Source organism: Sphaerodactylus townsendi, linkage group LG06 (genome assembly GCF_021028975.2).
Source record: "Sphaerodactylus townsendi isolate TG3544 linkage group LG06, MPM_Stown_v2.3, whole genome shotgun sequence".
NCBI lineage: Eukaryota > Metazoa > Chordata > Lepidosauria > Squamata > Sphaerodactylidae > Sphaerodactylus > Sphaerodactylus townsendi.
Window position 1 is genome coordinate 87,519,651 of NC_059430.1, and position 23,815 is coordinate 87,543,465.

Genomic DNA, 23,815 nt, shown 5'->3' on the forward strand with positions numbered 1-23,815 from the left:
TTTAGAAAGGAAAAGGGGCCTTCCTGAAATGACAGGACAATGGCAGGCGGATTCTCCCTGCCATAGATGGCATGGTGGAGGGAGGGAAATAAAGCGCCTTCTGCCTGGCTGTCTGCACAGAAGTGGCTCTAACCTGGATTTTTTTCAAGAGGATTACTAGTTAGTGATTTAAAAAAAACCTGGGTTGGGGGAACATGCATCATGCAGAAACGCAGCACTACCTCTCAGACTTTCCTCTATGTTGAATGTGGACCAAGTTCCAAAGAACTACTTTAGGCATGCCCAATTTGTTTTACACTTTCCCTGTTTGTACTGCAGAAAGTCTGAATATGTTGGTTTAAAAAATAATAGAAATGCTACTTTTGGAAGTTAAAAAAAAGCTAACATAAAAGGAAAAAGCATGAAGTAAAATAATTGTAACAGTACAATCATGAAATATTTATTTTGTGATCATAACAAACTAAACCCTGTTTGCGAAATCACAAGATGAATATGCTTTGCCTTTCTAATAAAAGAAAGCCAGTGTGGAGTAAATATTTTACAGTGTTGTCTCCCTTTTTTGACTCTGATAAATTAGTTAATGGATACATTGCAGCATTATTAGATACTTTATTCCCATATTCATTAATTGAAGACAGAGAGCCTACTTTTCAACATTTGGCTTAGCAAATCCTTGCTTCATCTGTTGCGTAAATTAAAGTACAGGCTCGTGATGCTGAATAGTTATGTTCATGCAGTGTGATCTTATGCAGAGTCACTACTAGTCTCAGCCCATTGACTTCTGTTGACTTGAACTGGAGAACAGTAGGCTCTTGCCATTCACAGACTTGTGATTTGCAGTTTCTTTCTATCTATCTATCTATCTATCTATCTATCTATCTATCTATCTATCTATCTATCTATCTATCTATCTATCTATCTATCTATCTATCTATCTATCTATCTATCTATCTATCTATCTATCTATCTATCTAGTCAACTGCTCATGAGGAGGAGTGGGGAATCAAATATGATTCTCCAAATTAGAATCCATCTCTCTTAACCACTACACCTTGCTAGCTCTCATTTAGAAATGTATGTTCCTATTCAAAGCATGGAATGTTATTTAATCTGATGCACAAATGCTATGGTTTAAAGCAGAAATTATATAAAGAACAAAATTGTTTGTTTTAATACAGTAAAAAAGGTAATATTCAAAAGTTTTGTGCTTATATATAGGCGTATTTGTTATATTTATCAGAATTACATATATATCATTTTTGCAGGCTCTTCTGAGTGGTTTATTACTTATGTGCCCAGATGACCCACTTAGGTTTTTAGAAGAAAAGATCAAAGAAATGATGGGAAATGGTCTGACTGGTGTTTTATGGTAAGTATGTTTGTATGGGATGTAAAATATTGTGGCCCAGTGTAAAATACTGAAATGTAAAGAAGTGTTATCTAGTAGCTATGAAGGATTTTGACTTTTAGAAAATGCTTGATAAAGTTTCTAATCAACTATTCTTTAAAAAACAGCATAATATATCAAGAAGTGATTAAAGTTTTAAAAACAAAGATTTGGGAGTGAACGACAATATCTGTACTAATCCCTGTACTAATAATATCTGCATGATATCTGCATGATATTAATCAAAGCAGCACAAAGTCTTTTCCCTAACACCTTATTTTGCAGTTCATATGCTATCTTTGGTGCATCATCACTATGTGATTTTTCCAGACTTCAAGAATGCCTTAGAATTCTCTTCGTAACAAGAACCTCAATACTAGCTGAGATTTACATCTGGTAATCATTAGTAAGAGGGCCATGAACAGCTGTGACTTAAAAAATGCAAGGCACAACATTGTAGCAACAAAGTAAAAAAAACTACATCTATTGTCAAGGGCATCAGAGCTCTCATTGGCATGTAAATGTAAAGGTATGAAAAATGTATAATAATGGCAAAATGCATTGGAAAGGAGGGTTTAGAACTACCCAGTTGAATGTATGTGCTGTGGTGACTACCCTGACTAAAACCAGCATTGGTGAAACAGTATAAAGAACAGGCAGCTCAGACTATATGAGGGCACTATGAAGTGGGAAGCTGATGTGATGTGGGAAGTACCTACAGAAGAATAACCATCTTATTAATCTGGAGAAGACTAAGGCCGTTTCCGCACGGGCGGAAAATGACGGCCTGGAGACGGTAAAAACGCCGTCTCCAGGCTGCCATTCGCAGCCGGCATATTCCGAGAACGCTAAGAAGCGTTCTTTTCGGAATACGCCGCCGTGAAGCCGCTGCCGAGCGAACGGCAGCGGCTTCACGGCGCCTCCCCGACCCGGCACTCACCTTGTCCCTGGGCCTCCGGCGCGTCGCTGAGGCCTGGGGACACGCCCCCCTGCCCTGCGCCGCTCGAGCAGGCGCGCAGGGCCAGGGGGGGCGTGTCCCCAGGCCTCGGCGACACGCCGGAGGCCCAGGGACAAGCCGGGTTGTGCGGGCGCCCGCCTCTTCCCGGGACCGTCCGTGCGGACGGTCCCAGCGTCTTCGGGTCGGCGCGAGAAGCCGTTTCCGCTGCCATGCGGAAACGGCCTAAGAAAAGAGGAGGGAGGAGAGCTCAGAAAAAGCCAAGGGACTTCTAGGGAGGCTACAGAAAACCTGCTCCCCTGGGGTTAATCAAGATGGGACCTCCAGGAGATGGACTATCAGGCACCTAGGCATTGAGAGAGTGGAAACGGAAGATTTCTGGGTAATCAGCCAACTTGCTTCTCTTTTGCCACCATTTCTGTTCCTTCTCGTATTCTTCATCAGTCGAGCTGGACTTCCATACTGAATCTGACAGCATTGTGGTCACTGTTCCCTATCAACCGTACCAGGTCCTGGGTCCCACATAGAACCTAAAACCTGGGATAACAGCATCCCACTGGTTCTTCTCATTCCACCATTTATCTGGGATGCCCACTATATCAATGTCCTCCTTCAAAACCCTGTACTCCAGCTCCCCCATTTTAGGTCAAAGGCTTCTACTATTAGCATAGAGACACCTGTATACCCTGTCTCTGTCCCTAACTTCGGATTTATGTGTTTTGCCCTCTAGCCATTTGTAGACACTATCACTTATCACATGCACATTGCTGTGTTCCATGCTTGTATGTGGTTGATTTAGAAAAACATCCCTCTCTGTCTGCATCCCCACAATTACTATATTCCAAACCAAAGTAACCTCAGCTCCTGTCAGCTTTCCCCCCAGGGATCAGTTTAAAAGCTGTCCTGCCACCTTTTTAATGTTGAATGCTAGCAGCCTGGTATCTTTTTGGTTAAGTTGAAGCCTGTCCCTTTTGTACAGACCTGCCTTGTCCCAAAAGGTTCCCCAGTTCCTGACAAATCTGAAACCCTTCTCATCACCAGCTAAGGAAGGGGTTCTCATCCACACATTGAGATCCTGTATCTCCACTTGCGTAGCTGGCCCTGTGCGTGGAACAGGTAGCATTTCTGAGAATGCCACCTTGGGGGTCCTGGACTTCAACCTGTTACCTAGCAGCCTAAATTTAGCCTCCAGAACCCCCCAGCTACCTTTCCCAATGTCATTGGTATCAATGTGGACCACAACTGCTGATTCTACCCCAGCACTGTCTAATAGCCTGTCTAGACGAAGTGTGACATCCGCAACCTTCGCACCAGGCAGGCAAGTCACCATGCGGTCATCATGCCTCTCACAAACCCAACTCTCTACATTCCTAATGAGCGAATCTCCTACTACAAGGAGCCCCCCATCTTCCTGAGGGGTATCCTCAGTGTGAGAGGTTAGCTGATCACCAATTAAGGAAGGAGTCCCATCTAAGGGAGCATCTTCCACCACCTCAGACTCGCACCTTCCATCCTCTAGACCCTCATTCTCTATGACATCTGAAGAGATGTCACCCTGGGAGTGGGACCCAGCTGTTAGAGTTCTGAAAGGGTTGTCTGTTGCCCTCTCTGCCTCTCTCAGCTTCTCCAGGTCTGCCACCTTGGCTTCAAGAGATTGCACAGGTTCCCTGAGTGCCAGGAGCTCATTGCAGCAATGGCACACCCACAACTTCTGTCCTAGTGGCAGATAGTCGTACATGTGACACTCAGTGCAGAACATTGGAAAGCCCTCACACGCCTGCTGGCTTCCTGCCTTCATATCTAACTCTGTTTAGATATTCAAATATTAAACTTTTAATGAGTACCTCCCTCTTGTGCTTTCTGTATCTTGTAATATCCCTCAAGAGATGCCCTTATTCAGTAAAACCGCTGCTTCCAGAGAGAGCAACAGAGCTAATAGCAAGCCCCACCTCTCAGAAGCCTGGAGCAAGTGGTAGTGGCACAAGAGTAGCTTAGGGGGCAGCACAGGTGCACATCGCTTGTACAACTACTGCCACTTAGAATGGCACTGCCCATTTCTTAGTCTTCTAAATTAATGAGATTCAAGGTAAAATTATAGAAAGGAGAAAAAAACAAATAAAAATGAGAATATATAAAGAAAGAAAAAAGATTATGTTATATAAAAACTATATTAAAGAAAAGGTGAAGATACAAAGATAAAAGAAAGGTGATAATCAAAATATTAGTATCAGTGTATTAGTGCATTAGTATTAATATAAAATATAAAATTGGAATTGTTATATTGTTATTAAGTATTCATATCTATACTTTTCCCACATAAAGATCAAATTAGAATTGTAAATTCATTCATCACACGCTAGACTGACTTTGTTTTAGAATGCTCGGATCCCAGTTCTGTTAGGTAGGCACTAGTGCCAAGCAGAGCATTCTAAATTAAAGATGGTCCAGCATATGACAAAGGAATGTACAATTCTACCTTGATCTTTACATGGGAATGAGTGTTTTTTTTAATAGTCCTAAATTGGATTTTTAAAGTTCCAATAAATAATCCCAAGAAAAAAATAGCAGTCTTCTTGTAATTCTTTCTCAAGACCACCAGGTGGCCTCCAAATCATGTTAATCTCCAATCAGAACAACATTCAGTAGCATCACCAGTTCTCTGGAACAAAATCTTGATTTAGTAGACACTCCTATTCAATGCCAGCTGTCCCATTTAAAATAATTGGCAAAGAAAATGTTAAAAAGCTGAGGTAGAGAATTTTTTTAAATTGCTGTAGATCTGTTTGTTAGGGAAGGGGGGAGTCTTCAAACAGTCCAGACGCATTATAAGTTTAACTATTTTGTCTTCTGTCAAAACAACTGAAGATTTCACCAGAATAGTCTCAAATATTCAAAATATGAGCCATAATCACATAGGCCCCAGAGAACAGTGCTTTTTAGTTATTTAAAGCTCCCTCTTCATAGGATTGAGAAATTTATGATCTCTCCTTCTCACTTAATTACTTGATGGCATTACTAAGTACAGTTATAAATCCTGGGGCATTCTTCGCAAGATTCCCAGTATTTCAGTTGTATCACCATTTTCCAGAGATAAAAAATAATTTCATCATGGTTGTGTTATCAAACTGTTAAAAAAAAGTCCATGTGAAATCCAGGTAATATTGTCCGTATAATAAAGAAGGAAATGAGACAGAAGATAAAAAGCATAATGATAAAAAGGGGAAGGTTGACCTTGTATCTTTTATTGCCTGCCTTTCCTCCACTGTGCTTGATGGTTTCAGAGCCTGCAGATCCCTGGCAAATTTGTCTCCCCACAGAGAGGTGAGAGGATGATAAATAATCTTTCTCACTTAGCATTCTACTTCAAATGCCCCCAGTGAGGAAAAGCCCCTGGAGCTCTTCACAGGTGTTTCTATTCAGATCCTGTTTTTCCCAGAATTCCCATATTCTTCAAAAATAAGTCAAGCTGAATAGCATCAGGCACCCTGAACCGTCTTGGCTGTTGCTGGTGGGAGAGATGCTTCAATCTGAACATCATTTCCTTTGTCATCCCTGTTGAAGGGAAAAACATCATCCATCTAGCTCCTTTGTGGATCTGGATTTGAGAGCAGCAGCTATTGCTACCCCATCAGATGGCAAAGGACCCTGAGCTATTGATCACTTCTAGTGACAAAATAATATTTTAGCTAAACTCTTGGTCTTTATGTGAAAATATCTTTGCTTTGCAAATAATAATACTTAGTCTCAAAAAAGGATTGCCCGCTGTTTCTTGCTAGAATTAATCATAACTTGGTGTACCAGAATGTTACAAGATTTTCCTTGGCTTTCTAATTTACAATTTGTCCAAAGAATATGAGATTAATTCACCATGTAATTTATTGCATATTTATTGCATCACTCCCACCAAGTGGAAGGACAAATTGCACCTCCTGTAGACTCGGCATTAAACATGTCCAGCTTTGCTGGTAGAATATGCACAGAGTTGGCAGAAAAAGATGAGCAGTTAGCGTAAATCTTCTCCAATCCAATCCAATCCAACCCAATCCAAAAACCTTTATTAGGCATAAACCAGAATATACCATACATTCCAAGTACAAAAACAGGATCATTGTTATATATCATGTAGAACATAAATCTTCTCACAGCAAGCTATATGTAAGTTATGTTGACTAAGCTTAGCCCCACCCTGAAGGACAGAAAGAAAGTAGAAAGAGATGGTAATGCAGACTCTTGCAGCCCAGATGCTTATGTTGCCAGAAACACACATCAAATAATATTTAACACATAATATAAAGGCACCCAAGGAATGCCACAGCAAAAGTGAATGTGCAAACGAAATGTTACACAGACGTGTATGTACAAGCACCCAATTAATGAACCCAATTATATGTTACTCTCTCAAACATAATTTTAATATGATATTTGATTAACATTATTTTAATAATAATATCAATTCTTTTTCTTTCTTTCTTTTAGGAATATGTGTATTGATCCTACCTTAAGCCTAAGGTTAAAAGTAATTTCAGAAACATATTTACACACCCTTTTAGGACTCGATGATGATCAACTGGTAATAATGTGTGTGTGTGTGTGTGTCTGTGTGTGTGTCCCCAAGCTGTTCCATAGAATGAGGACTATTGCGGATGACTAAGACACCTAGAAATGGAAAAAATAATAATATTAATTTGAATAAATCTATTAACTAATTTCAATAAATAATATTAATTTGAATAAAAAATAAAGGATTAGGTTACAATAAAGAGGATCTCCTTAAGGAAAGAAGACATGGGGAGACAGACAATAAAGGGAAAAATTGGAAGAATGCTTTTTCAATGTACAGTTGTCCCTTCCACATTAGTGAGGTTAGGGGGTGTGGTGCCTCCTGTGATCAAATAAATCTAATTTTTTTTACAAGGGGGCTGCCTCCAGGTAGAAACGAGTAGAGAGACTACAGGTTTTTCTGGTGACCTGTGTGTGGGGGCAGCTATTCTGCTTCTCTGGGACTGCTCCAGAGGTGGTGGATGGTGGCATTGGCAATGGCATTTGCTTGATAGCAGTTGACGTGGAGGGCTTTTCATCAGCAGCCCTTCTTGTAGTACTGGGGCCTGCTTTGTGGAGTGCTTGTGTGTGTGCGGGGGGGGGGGTGTTGTGTGGTTTCTGGACTGTATGGCCGTGTTCTAGTAGCATTTTCTCCTGACGTTTCGCCTGTATCTGTGGCTGGCATCTTCAGAGGATATGATGGTAGTAAAGCAAGTGGATTATATATACCTGTGGAATGTCCAGGGTGGGAGAAAGAACCATTTGCCTGTTTAACAAGTGTAAAGGGTGCTATTAGCAAGCTTGATTTGCATGTGTTTGGTGGGATCCACCCATTTAGCATGTGAGTAACCATGAAGATAGCATAATCAATTAGTAAGGGTTGAAGGCTTTCACGGCCGGATACAACTGGTTCTGGTGGGTTTTCCGGGCTGTGTGACTGTGGTCTGGTGGATCTTGTTCCTAATGTTTCACCGGCATCTGTGGCTGGCATCTTGAGAGGTGTATCACAGAGGGAAGTCTGTGTGTAACAGACTGTGTGTAACAGACTTCCCTCTGTGATACACCTCTCAAGATGCCAGCCACAGATGCAGGCGAAACGTTAAGAACACGATCCACCAGACCACGGCCACACAGCCCGGAAAACCCACCAGAACCAATTAGTGAGAGCATCTTCATTGTAGTAGCCTGGCCTTTTGATCCCTTTGATTGCTTACTGCCTAGAGACATCCTTTGTCTGGGTGGTTCTCATTAGTCTCTGTCTTGATTCTAGTGTTTTTCAGTACTGGTAGCCAAATTGTGTTCAGTTTCATGGTTTCTTCCTTTCTGTTGAAATTGTCCATGTGCTTGTGGATTTCAGTGGCTTCTCTGTGTAGTCTGACATAGTGGTTGTCAGTGTGGTCCAGAATTTCTATGTTTTCAAATAATATTCGGTCCTCAGCTTGGTTTATTACGTGTTCTGCTATTGCTGATTTTTCCGGCTGAATTAGTCTGCAGTGCCTTTCATGTTCTTTGATTCATGACTGGGTGCTGCTTTTGGTGGTCCCTACGTAGACTTGTCCACAGCTGCATGGTACGCGGTAGACTCCTGCAGAAGTTAGAGGATCCCTCATATCCTTTGCCAAACGTAGCATTTGTTGAATTTTCTTAGTGGATCTGTACATTGTTTCGAGGTTATGTTTCTTCATCTGTTTCCCTATACCAGTGATGGCGAACGTTTTCGTAGCTTGTAGTGAGGCAATATTGAAACAGGGCTGTAATGTCTTTAGTGCGATGATGACTGCTACGGGGACCTTTGTGAATAGGGAAACCACATCAAAGCCATGATAAGCTGAAACTGCGATGTGGAAAGTCACAATGTGGAAAGGACAACTGTATTATAAAGAAATCAAATACAGATATCTTAATCCAGGGATCCTTCTCTTTCCTTTAATTAACATTCACTTCACCACTGCACAGAATTTCAACCCAAGCTACAATGTGCACAATTTGGTTATGTATACAGAGTCTATCCTTTCCCATCCTGATCATTCCTCAGAGCCAAATAAAATATTTAAATAAATAAAAGTTGCAGTTTTAAGAACCCTTTCCTGGTGGTAAGCTCCAGGCTTCTCTGCTGGCGTGCTTGTTCTCAGCGTCATTTAAGAAGTTCTCTGGATGTTTGTTTCTGCTTTTTGAAAGGAGGTTTAGTAGGTAAGGGACTTTACACCAACATCTGGTTTGCTCAATCTGTAGTGCAGAAGTGGCAGGCACAGCCAATTATTTAGGCTGCATCCCTTGCAGATGGCCTGGGAATACCTGGCAACCCTACTGCCAGATGCCTTCATTAGTCCTTTTGGCCCTCGTAGGATTGTGGGATCTATTGGTGACTTTCAAGAGGTTGGCAGTGTGCCTGGTACAGGAACAGAGGCAGATGGAAAGGATCAGTCAGTAACTGCAACAACTCAGGCTTCTGTTATTACTGATGCAATTCTGTAAACAGACAGGATCAAGTGTACTATACTACTTCATTTCCCAAAAACCCCTATATTCATGCCTATGTTATCTACCAATAATAATTTGCTGGCTATAACACTGAATAGCATTAACAAATAAGTATATGCCTTTTACATGGCATCTAGACTGTTTCATTCTATAACTTTGATTATTTAGGTTTGATTTCATTCAGCTAGAATATAGTAAGAACTGGGAAAGATTATAATGTTCAGGAAAAATAGGAAAATAATTTTTGTTAAATCTGATGTTGCACCTCTTAATGAAAATGCTGCTAATATCACAGTGAATTATCACTCATCTTTCTGCATGGGTAGTTAAGCATGCATATCTTCTGTATTTTGATTAGTTTTATTTGTGCAATTACATTCCAGATGACTATAGAGTTGTGTCAGAAAGCATGGAACTTTCATACCACCAATTTAAAGAGAAAATGCTTTGAGTAAGTATTGGGTATGTGCATGCATTTGCCTGATATTTGACAAATGTACAACTTTTTATGCCATATTGAAAGACTGATTCCATGCTTGTCATTTTCTCTGCAACTGATGTGTCACTCATGTATTACAAAAAAAACCAGATAGTGGCCCTTCCAGCCGATTGCTTCCAGTGTTTTGTCCTCCTCTCTATTTAAAAACACATTTTGTGGTAATTTTTCTTCCTGGAAGCACAAGTGTGTTGGTGTATTGCCAGTATTGGCAGTATATTTAATGAAGGCTGCCAAACGGTTATTGCTATACCTGACAAAGAGTGGCCTGTCAGGTGCTTGGTGACAGGGCTGACAATGAAACTTTTTTGGCTTGCTATGTAGCTCTTTTTCCATATCCAGTTTTCCCTTTGTTTTTTATGTCACCACATTTCAGTTTTGTAAATAAAGTGTCCTGAACTGGATAGTCCAGGCCAGCCTGATTTTATCAGATCACAGAAACTAAATAGGTTTGGCCCTAGTTAGTACTTGGATGAGAGACTACTGAGGAAGTCCAGGGTTGCTACACAGAGGCAGACAATTGCAAACTATCTCTGAACAATTTGTCCCTTGAAAAACCCTTTGGAGTAACCAGAAATTAGCTGTGATTTGATGGCAAAACACATACAAGCACACAAATAAATAATGTATACATACGGGAAGGTACCGCAGTACAATTGTGCTAATTGGAAGCGGAAGTGAGGAAATGATGGGATTGCTTTGACTGCAATGAGGAATAAGAATATGGGGATGTTTTGAGGTCTTTGGAGGAAAGGAATAAACATGATGGAAACTTGTTGGAAACTAGTAAATATAGGATCAAATTCAAAATACTGATGCTATGAAGGAAGAGAAGGTGAATGCTTTGAACCAGCTGTCACTCAAGGGACTACCAGAGGAAGGGCAGAAAGAAACCAGGGATCCCTTCTGCTATGCCTACAGCCAGTTTCTGCTTAGATCTTTCTTCCACCAGCATCCAGCTTCCAACATCGAGACCCTAAGGTAGAAGGCAGGATGCAGCCAGGTACTCCTTCACTGTACTCGGACTGAGTTTCAGCTGAATATCCGCTCCCCAAGAAACAATTTGTATTGGTCATCAATTGTGATGAGTATTTTTAAATTAAGGATTGCAGCTTTTGGGAGCCATTTTTTTAAACTGTAAAGCTAGCCAAAAACACAATTAAATAAGCTGCAGCAAACAGGAAGATTTCTACAGATTGAAATTGCAGTCCTTCTAGAATAGGGGTCTGCAACCTGCGGCTCTGGAGCCGCATGCGGCTCTTTCAGCCTTATACTGCGGCTCCGGATGGCCTGGAGGTCAGAGGGTAGCATGGGCGTGTCCCTCCAGCCCTCCAGAGCAGCGCTGGAAGGAAAGGTGAGTGGAGGGGCCGAACCAGAGGCAGCTCCGTGTGGAGCTGCCTCTCCAGCTCGGTAGATCTTCTGGGCCATGGAAAATGGGTCCAAATGGCTCTTTGGGTGGTAAAGGTTGCTGACCCCTGTAGAACCAAGAAGAACTTATATTGCCTTAATCCTTAGGGTGGCCATTGCAGAATTTCTGTTAGGTATATACACTACTTTAATTGCTATGTGGAATAATTGTAGAAAAACGATGCTTTAACAAAACACATGGATTGGTGTAGTGTGGTGGTTACAGAGGTGTCCCTCCTGCCCACCTTGCCTCCCTCCCCAATAACCTTTTCTGTACTCACAACCTTTTTGGTTTACCCTATCTTTTTAAGTTGGGTATTTTCACCTTTTTTCCATGGTGTAAATAACTGCAGGGCCTGGAGACATTATGGTGCTATGAGGAAATCTGCACACGTTATCCTGGAGAAGAAGATGACTGCTGCAAGAGGCTTTTACAAAGGCCGGGTTTTAAGGCAGGGCCTAAGGAAGTGGAAAGATTGGATGCATTTCCGCAAAAAGCAGCACAAATGTAAGTCTAACATTGTCAATTTTAGATCATGCAAACTGTGTACTTTGTTTTTGAAACTAATAGTATCTTTGGGGCTCAACCTCACAACATTACCATGTTTATTTTTAAAAGATAAGACTACAATGTGTATATCTTCCAGCAGACAAATGACAAGTTTGTGAGAAAAAAAAGAGGCAGGTTTCCCAGAGAAGTATGACAAGTATTTTTGTATGTCCTATTGCTTAGCAGGTTTGTTTTAAACATTGTCATGAAATCATTGCTCAGTTGTAGCTATATGACTTTCATTAATTCGGCTCTTTCTTTAAAAGTGTGCATGTACATGAAAGCTAATGCCAAGAATAAAACTTAGCTGTTCTTAAAAATGCCACTGAAATTAAACTTTTTTCTGCTTCTTCAGACCAACATGACTATCCACCTGAACCTATAAATATTTATTTTTATGAGTTCAAGAATAAATTATGTGTTCCTTTCAAATTCTGTGCTTTGTGTTAGTAATGTATAACATATCAGTGACATTTATAATGTACATTTTGAGTCTGCTTTCTCTTTTTTACCTTCTGGAAACATTACTGCGCATATATCCCATTGACTTGGTTCGGATATCACAGCAACATGGTTTGTTGTAGTATAAAAGGAACTGAGATTATTGGCTATTTCTGATTTTTGGTATAGTTTTCCAGTACATCTAAGGGATGTGAGGGCGATCTGGCTGCGACATCTGTGACCCCATTGAACGCCATGGTTGATTCAGCTGATCTGGCTGGATAAATGGGTGTCCCCTACCTCCCTCACTGTTCCATGTGCATTCCTCCTGAAGCTGCATACTTAGTGGAAGAGGACTACCATACCAGATACAAGGAGTGTACCTTTCTTCGCTCAAGGGTACACAAAAACTGCACTCCCCTGCTAGAACCTCTAGTACATCCAAGCAAGCAAACTACCATTTGCTTACCTTACAAACCAGGATTCTAAAGTTGGAACAAATAATCGCTTGGAATCTTGATGTCCAGGGCAAAAGCAAAGCATACTTTGCTGGTCTGGTCTGGATGTAATGGCAGATTGTGATTTGCTGGCAACTTGGGGAGTATTGTTCACACAAGAAGCCTGACAGTGCAATCCTAAAATGAGTTATACCCTTCTAAATAAATTGGCTTAGAATGGTGCTGTCTGCTTTGGATGGCACTGTGAAACTCCCTTGAAGCTCATTTAAATAGTGGCAAATCATCATGCTGCCCATACAAAACATAATTCAGCAGTATGTATTTGTCTATTTCTATTAGAAAATTTATTACAGACAACTGTATTTATTTATGTAGAGAACATCTGTGCTGTCTTTCCAGAGAACCTGCTGAAGGCAACTGATGAAGTAAAATATAATTAAACTAAAAAAAAAAACCCCTATAAAATTGCTATCAACTGAAAGCCCAGTATTTAAAATCCTGGCATTAAAAAGATCATAAAATATTGAACAGTTTAGAACCAACTAGTACAGGGGTAGGGAACCTGCGGCTCTCCAGATGTTCAGGAACTACAATTCCCATCAGCCCCTACCAGCATGGCCAATTGGCCATCCTGACAGAGGCTGATGGGAATTGTAGTTCCTGAACATCTGGAGAGCCGCAGGTTCCCTAACCCTGAACTAGTATGTGCAAATGATGGTAAAAGATCAAGCAGTCTCCAAAGATGGCGCCACAGAGGCACAGCCCCACTGCCAACAAAGGGGTTCTGGATGGTGCAGAAAGGACAAAAACAGAGGAAAAGTCCCACTGCCCAGAAATCCCAGTGAAGCAACAGAGTTCTGACAGTGTTGTAACTCAGCTACTGGCGTGAGGGTCGTTCCTGACTGAAAGTCCTTTGGAAGCCAACTACAATTGACTCCACCTCCAGAAATATCCTTGGACTGCCTCACTCCTCTGGCATAAGATCTTACGTCTGACTGACACCACCACAGCTTGGATTTCTGGGTTCAGCTGCAGAGCAGCGTAGCACCTTGCCACCTGTGTAATTACCCACTGTACCACTGTATTTGCCCCTTATGCCAGTGTGGTGGGTACCTACCTTGGCGCAACCCTGTCCTGATTCCACTGTAGCCTGGATTGGGCTGTTAGGGTCTTAAAGGCAAGAATGGGCACTTAAATTGTGCCTGGAAACAGATGAGCAGCCAGTACAGATCTTTCAGTGTGGGAATAATAACCCCCAGACAAGTGGTGGGATCCAAAAATTTTAATAACAGGTTCTGAGGGTGGTGAGCCCTCCGGGGGAGGGCGGTATAAAAATGCAATAATTAATAAACAAACAAGCAAACAAACAAACAAATAAATAAGACAGTGCCATTGCCTCACACACGCACCTCCAGTCCCTATTGGGCAGGGAGGTTGATGTAGGCAACCCCTTTCCTCGGCACTCGAAATTAGTAACTACTTAGAAGGCGGAGAATCCAGTTGATCCCACTCACCCCAGACAGTAACCAGCTGGTTTCCAGACAATGTTGAAAGGCATCCCCAGAGAGGATATACTAATGTGTGCATTGCCTGCATTTATATTACTTTTCAGCACTGTGAGGCATATATATAATGAAACAAAAGTGGAAATGATCCTCTTTAAGGCTTAAATGGAATGACTGTTTATTAATAAGGACCCTGGTTTTGTGACTGATTTTTTTTTCCTCCAGTGGCAGCATCAAGGATAGGAAAAGTCTTTACTTTAACTTTACAGAAGGCTACCTTATCGGCCTGGCGAAGAGAGGCTTGCTATAATAGAAGAGCTAAAAAATGCATTGCGGTATGCCATAATGTGTTCTTACAGTAGATGCATTAGTATAAACTCATTTTCTCCAGTATAGAGAGCATCATAAACAAGATCCTAAACAAAATTACCAAATTTTGTTCGTTTGAATAGATTCAACATAAATTGAACTTTGAATATATGTTTAAAAATACAATTGAGCCCATTTTTTATGGTACACTTCTGGTGAGTCCTGTTTGCTATAAAAAGTGTAGCAGGGCTTACCTCCTTGTGTGCTAGTGCTGAAGAGCTAAAGTAGAACCAAAGTAGAACCATGGAAAACTTCATATGAATATGGTTACCATGATTATGAGCACAGTAATATAAATTGGAGTAGTATTGACTTCAATCAGTAAAATGTCTTCACTTAGGTGGATTCCACATGGGCCGAAAACAGCGCAGGTGGCGTAAACAGAAACGCAGCTGCCTTGGAGCATCCACATGGCCGGGCGTCCCGTAGACAGCATGCAAATCGGCCAGGTCACAGGCTTTCGCATGGAGGTGTATTGGTTTTTTGTTGTTGTTGGCTGTCCATTCCTGCGCAGCTATGCAGGAATGCACACATGAACCACCACAGCCACGCTGACATCTTGTGATACCCTGATTCAACCCTGTGCGCCTGCGTGGCTACGCAAATGGGAACTGGAAATAAAAAACCCACATGCACAGCTGTAGCAGAGGCGCTTCCTGCCCGGCTGTTCACTTGGCACTGGTTGCAGAACAGCGTTTCTAAAAAGGCTAGCTCATTTAGCAAGTCAGAAATACACCGTTTGGGGGAAAATAGGTCGTTGCAGCTTCGCTTCAGCAGCACTGGCTGTGTGAAGTCCTCCCCCACAACAATGTTTTTACCATCCTCACACCTCTGTTTTCAGCCTGTGTGGAATCCACCTTTGCCTCAAACTTTCCAGTGGATCTTAATTAGGCACAGTGTCATCAAAGTATTTTTTTAGTGTTAGTTTACTTTGCTTTCATTGGAATGTAAAATGCTTTACTAGTTTATGTTAATTTTTATCATGTTGCATGCATAATATAAGCTGGTTCAGAGTCTTTTTCATTTGGTTTTTCCTTTATTTATATAGTCTGCCTTTTTCACAGGGACTCAAAACAGATTACATAGAGCAAGCCAGTACAATCAACAAAATGGGACATTCAGTAAACAATATACTAGGATTGTACAAGTCTGGAACCAAACGGAAATCTAAAAGATAGAACTGAAAGATAGCATAAGTGTTAACATGACATTAAGAGCTGCAACAATTACATAAATAGGCAGCTTCATCCACAGTTCCAGGCAGCTGGGGTAGTGCTACGCCGCACGCCTCCTTGGGTCTTCTTTGAGGGCTTTCTCTCGGGCAGCTTAGGAAGGTAGGACAAAACCTCCCTGCCACTGGAAAACCCTCCATGGGGCTACATGGGTGGCATAAGTCGGAGCCCTAGGCTACAGTGGAGTTCCCTGCTAACCCAAGGTGGAAGCCAACTAATGTCGGCTCCACCCCTTGGGAACACCTCTGGAACACCTCTACTAAGCTGTTGAGGCTAGCGATGATGCAAGAGCATTCCAGAGATTAAGTGCCCCAGGGAGGGCAAATTCACTGGCACAGCCCCGCTTCACTCCCCCAAGCTATTTTGCTCTCTCTTCAGGCGGGGCTGAAGACTGTGCATACAGTAAGCTATATATAGCAATACAGATTACAGTCCCTAACCATTTATCCAAATAAATTTGTTCAAGAAACAAGGACGTAGGTAAGGGGGGGGTTCTCGGGTTCAACCCCCCCATTGCATGTCTGAAGCTCCGCCCCCCCATTTGTGGGTTTTTGTATTTTTAAAGTGTTTTTTATTTGTTGCCTGCAGAGGGCGTATTTTTTATACTGGCAGCACCAAAATTTCAGGCTATTGTCAGGTGACACTCCTGATGATACCAGCCAAGTCTGGTGAAGTTTGGTTCAGGGGGTCCAAAGTTATGGACCCCCAAAAGGGGTACCCCCTTCCCCATTGTTTCCAATGGGAGCTAATAGTAATGGAGCTGCCCTTTTGAGGGTCCATATCTTTGACCCCTGAATCAAGCTTCACTAAACCTAGGTGATATCATAAGGATAGTCTGCTGCTGATACCACCCAGGTTTGGTGAAGGTTGGTTCAGGGGGTCCAAAGTTATGGACTCCCAAAAGGGGTGACCCATCCCCCATTGTTTCCAATGGGAGCTAATAGAAGATGGGGGCTACACCTTTGAAGGTCCATAACTTTGGACCCCCTGAACTCTGGAGGGGAGGGAGAAGGGACTGCCAGCTGGGAACCCAGCCGGTGGGGGGCCGGGGCGGGAGTGGCAGGGGAGTCTGCCATCCCTTTCCATGGAGAACTACTTTTATAAGCACTGAGCCCGAGGGGTGGGTGGGGGCGTGGCCTCACCCCCTGAACCCCCCATAAAAATATATACCTATGTCACTGTCAAGAAAGTTTGTAAACCATTTTGTACAGTACAACCTTATTACCTGTGCAAAAGGCCCTCTTGAATAATTCCATGTGCACAGTTGATTTATTATATTTGCCATACCATATCATAGCTATACTGTGAATAAACAGAATACTCTTTTGTGGTTCTTTATGTGTTTATTTTGCAGCATTTACAAAAAAAAGATATTGAGGAAACAGATAAACAACTTCATGCTGAAATTCATGAAAGACGTCCTTCTGAAAGACGTCTTTCTGAAAGACGTCCTTCTGAAAGACGTTTTCCTGAAAGACGTTTTTCTGATAGACGTCCAACTGCTGAAAGACTCCTGCATTTCGACCGCAATGTGCCTGCAAGATTAACAGGTTTGGCAAAATTGCCACAAAATGCATTAGTGCAGGTTGGTAAGATTTTTTAAAATAGAGTGTAGAGTGGATTTTGGTTTGAATTAGTATTTATAATTATGAACCTGTGCTTCGGGACTTTAGAACAGTAGAATATCACTTAACGCTGGCCAAAATTCAGCATCTTTCAGATGTATTAGAGCAGTTGTATATTATACATACATTAGTGTAATGAAGTTGTTGTTAAGGTTGCCATATTCAAGCGCCCCAAATGAGGGTGACCTAAGTTGCATGTTGTGCTAGTTGTTTGCTAATTGGTCCAGTTAAGCACATTAGTGATTGTGCTAGCTACCAGTTGCTTTTCATCCTCTCCTGAACCACTACAAAAGAAGTCATAGGTCACAGATCACAAAGGGTAGCCATTCTAGTTTGTCTGTAGCAACAGAAAAGAGTGGGAATCCAGCAGCCCCTTAAGGACTAACAACATTTCTGGCAGGGTATGAGATTTCATGAGTCATAGCTCACATCTTCAGTGAATCACATATGTTCACCTAATCTTTTGCTCATGCCATTGTTTGAAACAATATCCCACCTTGTCTGGAAGACAGAAGGATGGAGTATGGCACCGTGCCCTATAGTCTCTGGTTTTGTTGCTCCAGCAGTACATGGCTCTGCAATGAAAGTGCAGTCGAAGTTCCTGCATAGGAGATTATTGTTTATTTTTCTCCTAAAAAGGAGGAGCAGCAGTGGCGTAGTGGTTAAGAACAGGTGTACTCTAATCTGGAGGAACTGGGTTTGATTCTGCACTCTGCCGCTTGATCTGTGGAGGCTTATCTGGGGAATTCAGATTAGTCTGTGCACTTCAGCACACACCAGCTGGGTGACCTTGGGTTAGTCACAATTCTTCTGAGCTCTCAGCCCCACCTACCTCACAGGGTGTTTGTTGTAAGGGGGGAAGGGAAAGGAGTTTGTAAACCCCTTTGAGTCTCCTTACAGGAGAGAAAGGAAGGATATAAATCCAACTCTTCTTCTACTATTACTAAATCTTTAACCGTAGATAGTGAAAGGACTTTTTTCCTTAGTAGAAATGGAAAGTCCTCATAGTCAGCTAAAATAAGATTTGGGCTTCTGTTCTGTGCAAAGAAGAGCAGCCTGTTGGTTACCTGTCGATTTCTTGTGGGGTTTCATTTGTTCTTATGACACAGTGAATGTGTGGGATCGAATTGCAGAATTCTGCTTAAAAAAGAAGAAGAGTTGGATTTATATTCCCCCCCTTTCTCTCCTGTAAGGAGACTCAAAGGGGCTACAAGCTCCTTCCCCTCCCCTCTCACAACAAACACCCTGTGAGGTAGGTGGGGCTGAGAGAGCTGAGAAGAACTGTGACTAGTCCAAGGTCACCCAGCTGGGGTGTGTTGGAGTGCACAGGCTAATCTGAATTCCCCAGAGAAGGAAGGCATGATTTTTGCAGCTATTCTCCCCCTGTTGCAGATGTCTGATTTGCTCTTCTTTCAGGTCCTTAGGGCAGCATTTTAGGCTGCAGCAAGGTGAGAGAGGTGACCAATCTGTTTTGTCAGTGGAAAGTAATGAATTGTGAATAGGACTACAGCCATGAATTCTAATTTATTCAGCAGTAAATTCTGTCCATTTTAGTGGTACCAATGGTTTCAAAACAAGTATATAGTAGACTTAACCATCTCAATATATCTCGTCCACACACAGCAATGCTGAGTTTCTTGAGGCACACAATTTAAAAAGCTTACTGCTGAACTCAAAATTAATATATCTGTCCATAACTTCCTGCAGTTAACTAAACCCCCAGATAAGCTGTCACAACCCCCAGATATGTTGTCACAGATCCTTGCCAATAGCTTGCTGTACTTTGGCTCCATGCCTCACCCCAAGTTCATAGAACTTAAAGATCTTTTTGTTAACATATCTAATCAAAGCATATGTTGAAGATCATTATAAAGAAGGTCATCAATTGATGATTCGGTTTTCTTGTTCCCTTTCAACATTATTCTTGAATCTGTTCCACTTTTTTTCACTATCTTGGGGTGGTCTCAGTCAGTTAGCAATGGGAGGTATCGCAGTCTTCACCTCCCTCCACCCTCAGCCCCACTTGCTGAAGGAGAGGGGAAGGGAACATGCTCCTGACACTGATCATGCCCACCCCACCTGGCACTTGAGTAGCAGGCTTCCAGAGGCAGAGGCAGTTCCCGCCCGCCTTATGTGGCCAATTCTTGTTTGGCTTCGGGGGGGGGGGGGGGGGCTGAGGGCACAGTGATTTGTCAGCCCCATCTTGCATTTTTGCTTATTTTGCTTTCGCAAAATGATAGGCATATGGTTAAGAATGTAAAGGTTTGAATCCAGTTAGAAACATCATGTTTAGGAAGACGTTTATTATACTTAATCAGATCGGAAAGCAAAATAATGAGGGTGGTATATAAAACTAATAAATAAATAGAATAAAGGGGGAAAATAGAATGAAGGGGAAAAAAGTAAGGTTTTTTAAAAAAATATATCTGTTCAAGCCTATGACTATGGAAGTTCTAAAAACTCTAATAGTTATATTTAACATTGAATACTTTTAAGAGTGCCAATTCTGTTTATTTAATGTGATGACAATTGCTGTGGTAAAATTTACAAGTTACTTGTTAACTAACTGTTTGTATATTAACATATTTCTGTGTTTCCAATCTAGATCTTTCAGTATTTAAACTTAATTGACTTGGGAAGATGTTCTCAAGTTTGTCAATCATGGAACACAATGACACATGTTTGTTCAATTTGGAGTAGTGTAAGTACATATGCCTAAAAGTGAGATTCAGTAACCATTTTTAAAAAGCAAACTGAGGAGGAAATTATGGTAATGAATAATAAAGCTCCCAATTGTAATATATGCTTTAGTGACAGCAAGCAGAACAGAAATAAAGTTCTAATGGTCTCTTATTCACATATATGTATTTTATACATACATAGAACCAAAAGGAATTTGTACTGATAAATGAATCTATTTAGACTGCCTAGTTCCAGTGAATGACTAACTATGACATAGTATTGAGTGTGTCAGTTCACTTCCTATCAGTTATCTATATATATGAAAAGCTAACAGTGTTTTTGTTGATGACAGTATAACTCAGTAACTGCTGGGCCAATTCCTCTGAAAATTCCCAGCCACTATAGTCAGCCAGGCGAGAGTGTTTTTAGATGTTCACATACCTGAAATTTCATACCTGGCCCAGGTAAAATGGCTTTTTCCTGGCACTCCCTGGTGAAGGACATGCAGCTGCCTGTGTGTAACTGTCACTTTTAGAATGTTCGTGCTGCTTAGAATGTTCACTCAGACGGCCAGATATGAGCAGTGGAAACAGTACATAGGCAGTCACTCGAGTGGAAGTGAAACACATACACACACAAGAGAAAAGGGAGGGAGGGAGGGAGGGATGGCATGCAAGGGAGGGGAGGCAGGGGGCCCAGCATCTTGATATGACCCACCCACCCTAGCGGAGGGAAAGGGAAGGGAAGGAGGGGGAGGGGTGGCATGCAAGGGGAGAGAAGTGAGGGAGGGAAGAGAGTGAGGGGCGACATGCAAGGGACCAGAGGGAGGGGCTAGGCACCCTAGATTCCCTGAATACTGCGGTTACAGTTAAGAAAACCAGGCACGCATTACTCAGGAGTAAGATCGGTACAGCAACCGTGACATACTTAGAATGGCTGCATCACGACCCTCAGAGGGTTTCCTCAGAAGCGACACCCATTGCCACCAACCAAACTTACTCCCAGGTAAAGGATCATGACCAGCCAGCCTAGATGTGTGGGAGGGGTGCCTTTCCATTCCCCCCCCAAGGGATGCGGGCACACACATCAATGACATTGCACAGTATCAGGCTGCGTGTTTGCATGAGCATGTACTCCTGGCCTCTGCAATTGATTTGCTGCTACTGTAAGGTGACCAGATGGTCACCTTTGTAAACCGGGATGGACGGACGGGCGGGCAGGTGGGTGGGAAATGGGAGCGCCCCAGAAGGCAGTGCGCTCCTGCGGCCGCGTGCGCGGGAGGCTGCCACACTGCCTCAGGGCGGGAAATGGGGAGCGGGAAATGGGGCGGGGAACGGGAGCGCCCCAGAAGGCAGTGCGGCAGCCTTCCAAAAATCGGGACACTTAAAAAAACCCACGGGACCCGGGACAAGTTGTCTTAAGACAGGACTGTCCCGCCAAAAGCGGGACATCTGGTCACCGTATGCTACTGTTCCTTTTCCATTTCACCACAATAAGCCACAGCAACGCGTGGATGGGCCATGCTAGTAGTTTCTAAAATGAAAAAATGCAGCAGAATATCTGAGTCTCAAAAGTCTCTCAGAAATGGAGAAGGTAAAAGTCTCTCAGATAAATCGGTTAAGGCTCCAGAGGTGGTCATCTTTGAAGCAGAAAGATCCACATACCTAGGGAAATATTTACCATGTATGTTACTGAACCATTTAAATATAATTGCCAATATCTTGGATTTTTTCTTCTATTTATGCATGTTATTTGTAGTTCACCTTTCTCACTGGGACTCAAGGTAGATTACAAAGTGAGTCAATATAATCATCAGAAAGAGTCATTCAGTAAACAATGAAGTAAAATTAGGCTTCATCTGCATGGTCTTATGGGACTGCGTATGCACAGGCCTTCCATGGAAAATAGTCAGAGGGGGACAGAGTGATTCCCTCAGTTCTCTTTTTACATCCATATTGAGAGGATGGCTGCTGTCTGTGTTCTTGTTATTTGTCAGCCTAGTTGGTTCTTCTTCCTCAACTCTGAAGTGGAGAAGAAAGGGTAGACTTTCTTTAAGAAGTCTTTAAGAAGACTTTCTTTAAGAAGTTTGAGATGCAGACCACATGGAGCCACCTCCGGTCTGCATCTTTTGTTTACCTTGTCTTCCCTCCGAGGCTCCAGAGGGAGGAAGTGACACAGCCACGGAGCTCCCTCCGGAGCCTCAGAGAGAAGACAAGGTAAACTGAAAGCTGCGCCCTCACACTGGTGTGCTTCACACAGCGCCAGTGGTAAGACGCTGCTTTCCAAAAAAAGTGTTTTCGTGCCATTTGGGGAGTGAGCACAGCACTGCAACAGTGACAGCTGTGCAAACAGCGCCCCAGGGACGGTGTTTTTACTGTCCCTAAGGCGCTGTTTTTGGGCCATGCAAAAGCGGCCATTCTCACACATGATGGAATTTGAAGTTTCACATGGAGAATAAAGTAGATGTAGCAGGATTTAGTTTTAAGACATTATCTTAGTAAAATGTCATTCCCTGGTCAAGGTAAATTTCTTTAGTTTCTTAAAAATTTAAACAATCAGAATTTCCCTGGGGTAACCCTTGGTAATGTGGTGATACAGTTTGATTTCTAGATTAAGAGCTGCTGAGTAATAGATATTACAGTCATAGCAGATATGTCAGCTGGATCCAATTAGGTATCATTTGAAAACTCCTTTTTTCAAAAACATAATGATACTAATGAGCCAGTCCAAGCGGGGGCTGAATCTGCTTTTGGGAGCGGTGGAGGCCTGTACCGGCTTTTGCCTCCCCCATTCTGGCTTAAGGGGCACCTACACTGGTGGAGAGAGCAAAGATGCTGCATCCACCACCCTTCCAGCCTGGGAACACCTGCAAACTTATGCCACCCAAAAGTGTGGTGTAAGCCTGTTTAGGCTATGGGGCGATTCAGGCGGCAGGTGGGTTTTAAAAATTCTTTCCTTTCTGTCCCGCCCAAAGCCCCTTTGGCACTGCCTTTGCTGCGCTGTCCCTCTCATCTAGATTGGGCTGCCCCCAAGGTAAAACCAGTTCAGTTATATAGATATCTATTCAAGGAAATGAAGAGAAATCAATCTATAACATAAATATTTGTGAACAAATGCCAAACTTAATATTCTTTACTTCAAAACATTTTCATTTAATTCTCTTAAAGTATTTTGCCAGTATTTATTCATTTTTGCAGGATGAGACTGTTAGATTGAACAAGGCTTTAACATGGAATATTTAGCAGTCATTTTAATCATTTCTGTGGAAATAATTTTTTTCTTCCAGATTAATTTTTCTCAAGTAAAAGACAAAATAGAAGACCATATAGGAGGAAATATCTTGCTGAAGTGGCGTGCTTGTGTGGTACATTTGAATCTTCATAGTTGTGCGGCACTGCAATGGCATACTTTTAAAAGTATTGGTAAGTCTTTTGTGTTGCATTTCTTCTTTCATTTTGCTTTGCACATTTTTCTTGCCTGTTTCTATGGCCACTCTTTTGAAGTATGTAAAAAAATTGCAATATGTTTGCAGGTATGTAAACCAGTGTACTTCAACCTTGTACTTTCAAATGGTACAGGTTTTCAAATGATACAGGTCAAGTTCTCCACTCTTTGGTTAGGGTACCGTACCGTTTTGTGCCTTCCAGGAGGGAGAGAAGAGTATACCGTAGTTGAGGGTGATGTAATT

General features: G+C 42.1%; 1 protein-coding gene across 2 annotated transcripts in view; it reads left to right on the top strand.

Annotated features, from left to right (window-relative positions):
* FBXL13 (F-box and leucine rich repeat protein 13) overlaps window positions 1-23,815 on the top strand; it is an 89,306-nt gene that overhangs the window by 4,925 nt on the left and 60,566 nt on the right. For both annotated transcript variants that reach the window (XM_048500546.1, XM_048500547.1), the window contains exons 2-9: window positions 1,266-1,369; window positions 6,819-6,912; window positions 9,746-9,813; window positions 11,619-11,773; window positions 14,445-14,554; window positions 17,175-17,405; window positions 20,051-20,146; window positions 23,414-23,549. In XM_048500546.1, the coding sequence (XP_048356503.1) occupies window positions 1,266-1,369; window positions 6,819-6,912; window positions 9,746-9,813; window positions 11,619-11,773; window positions 14,445-14,554; window positions 17,175-17,405; window positions 20,051-20,146; window positions 23,414-23,549 (994 nt within the window). The remainder of the gene's footprint in view (window positions 1-1,265; window positions 1,370-6,818; window positions 6,913-9,745; window positions 9,814-11,618; window positions 11,774-14,444; window positions 14,555-17,174; window positions 17,406-20,050; window positions 20,147-23,413; window positions 23,550-23,815) is intronic.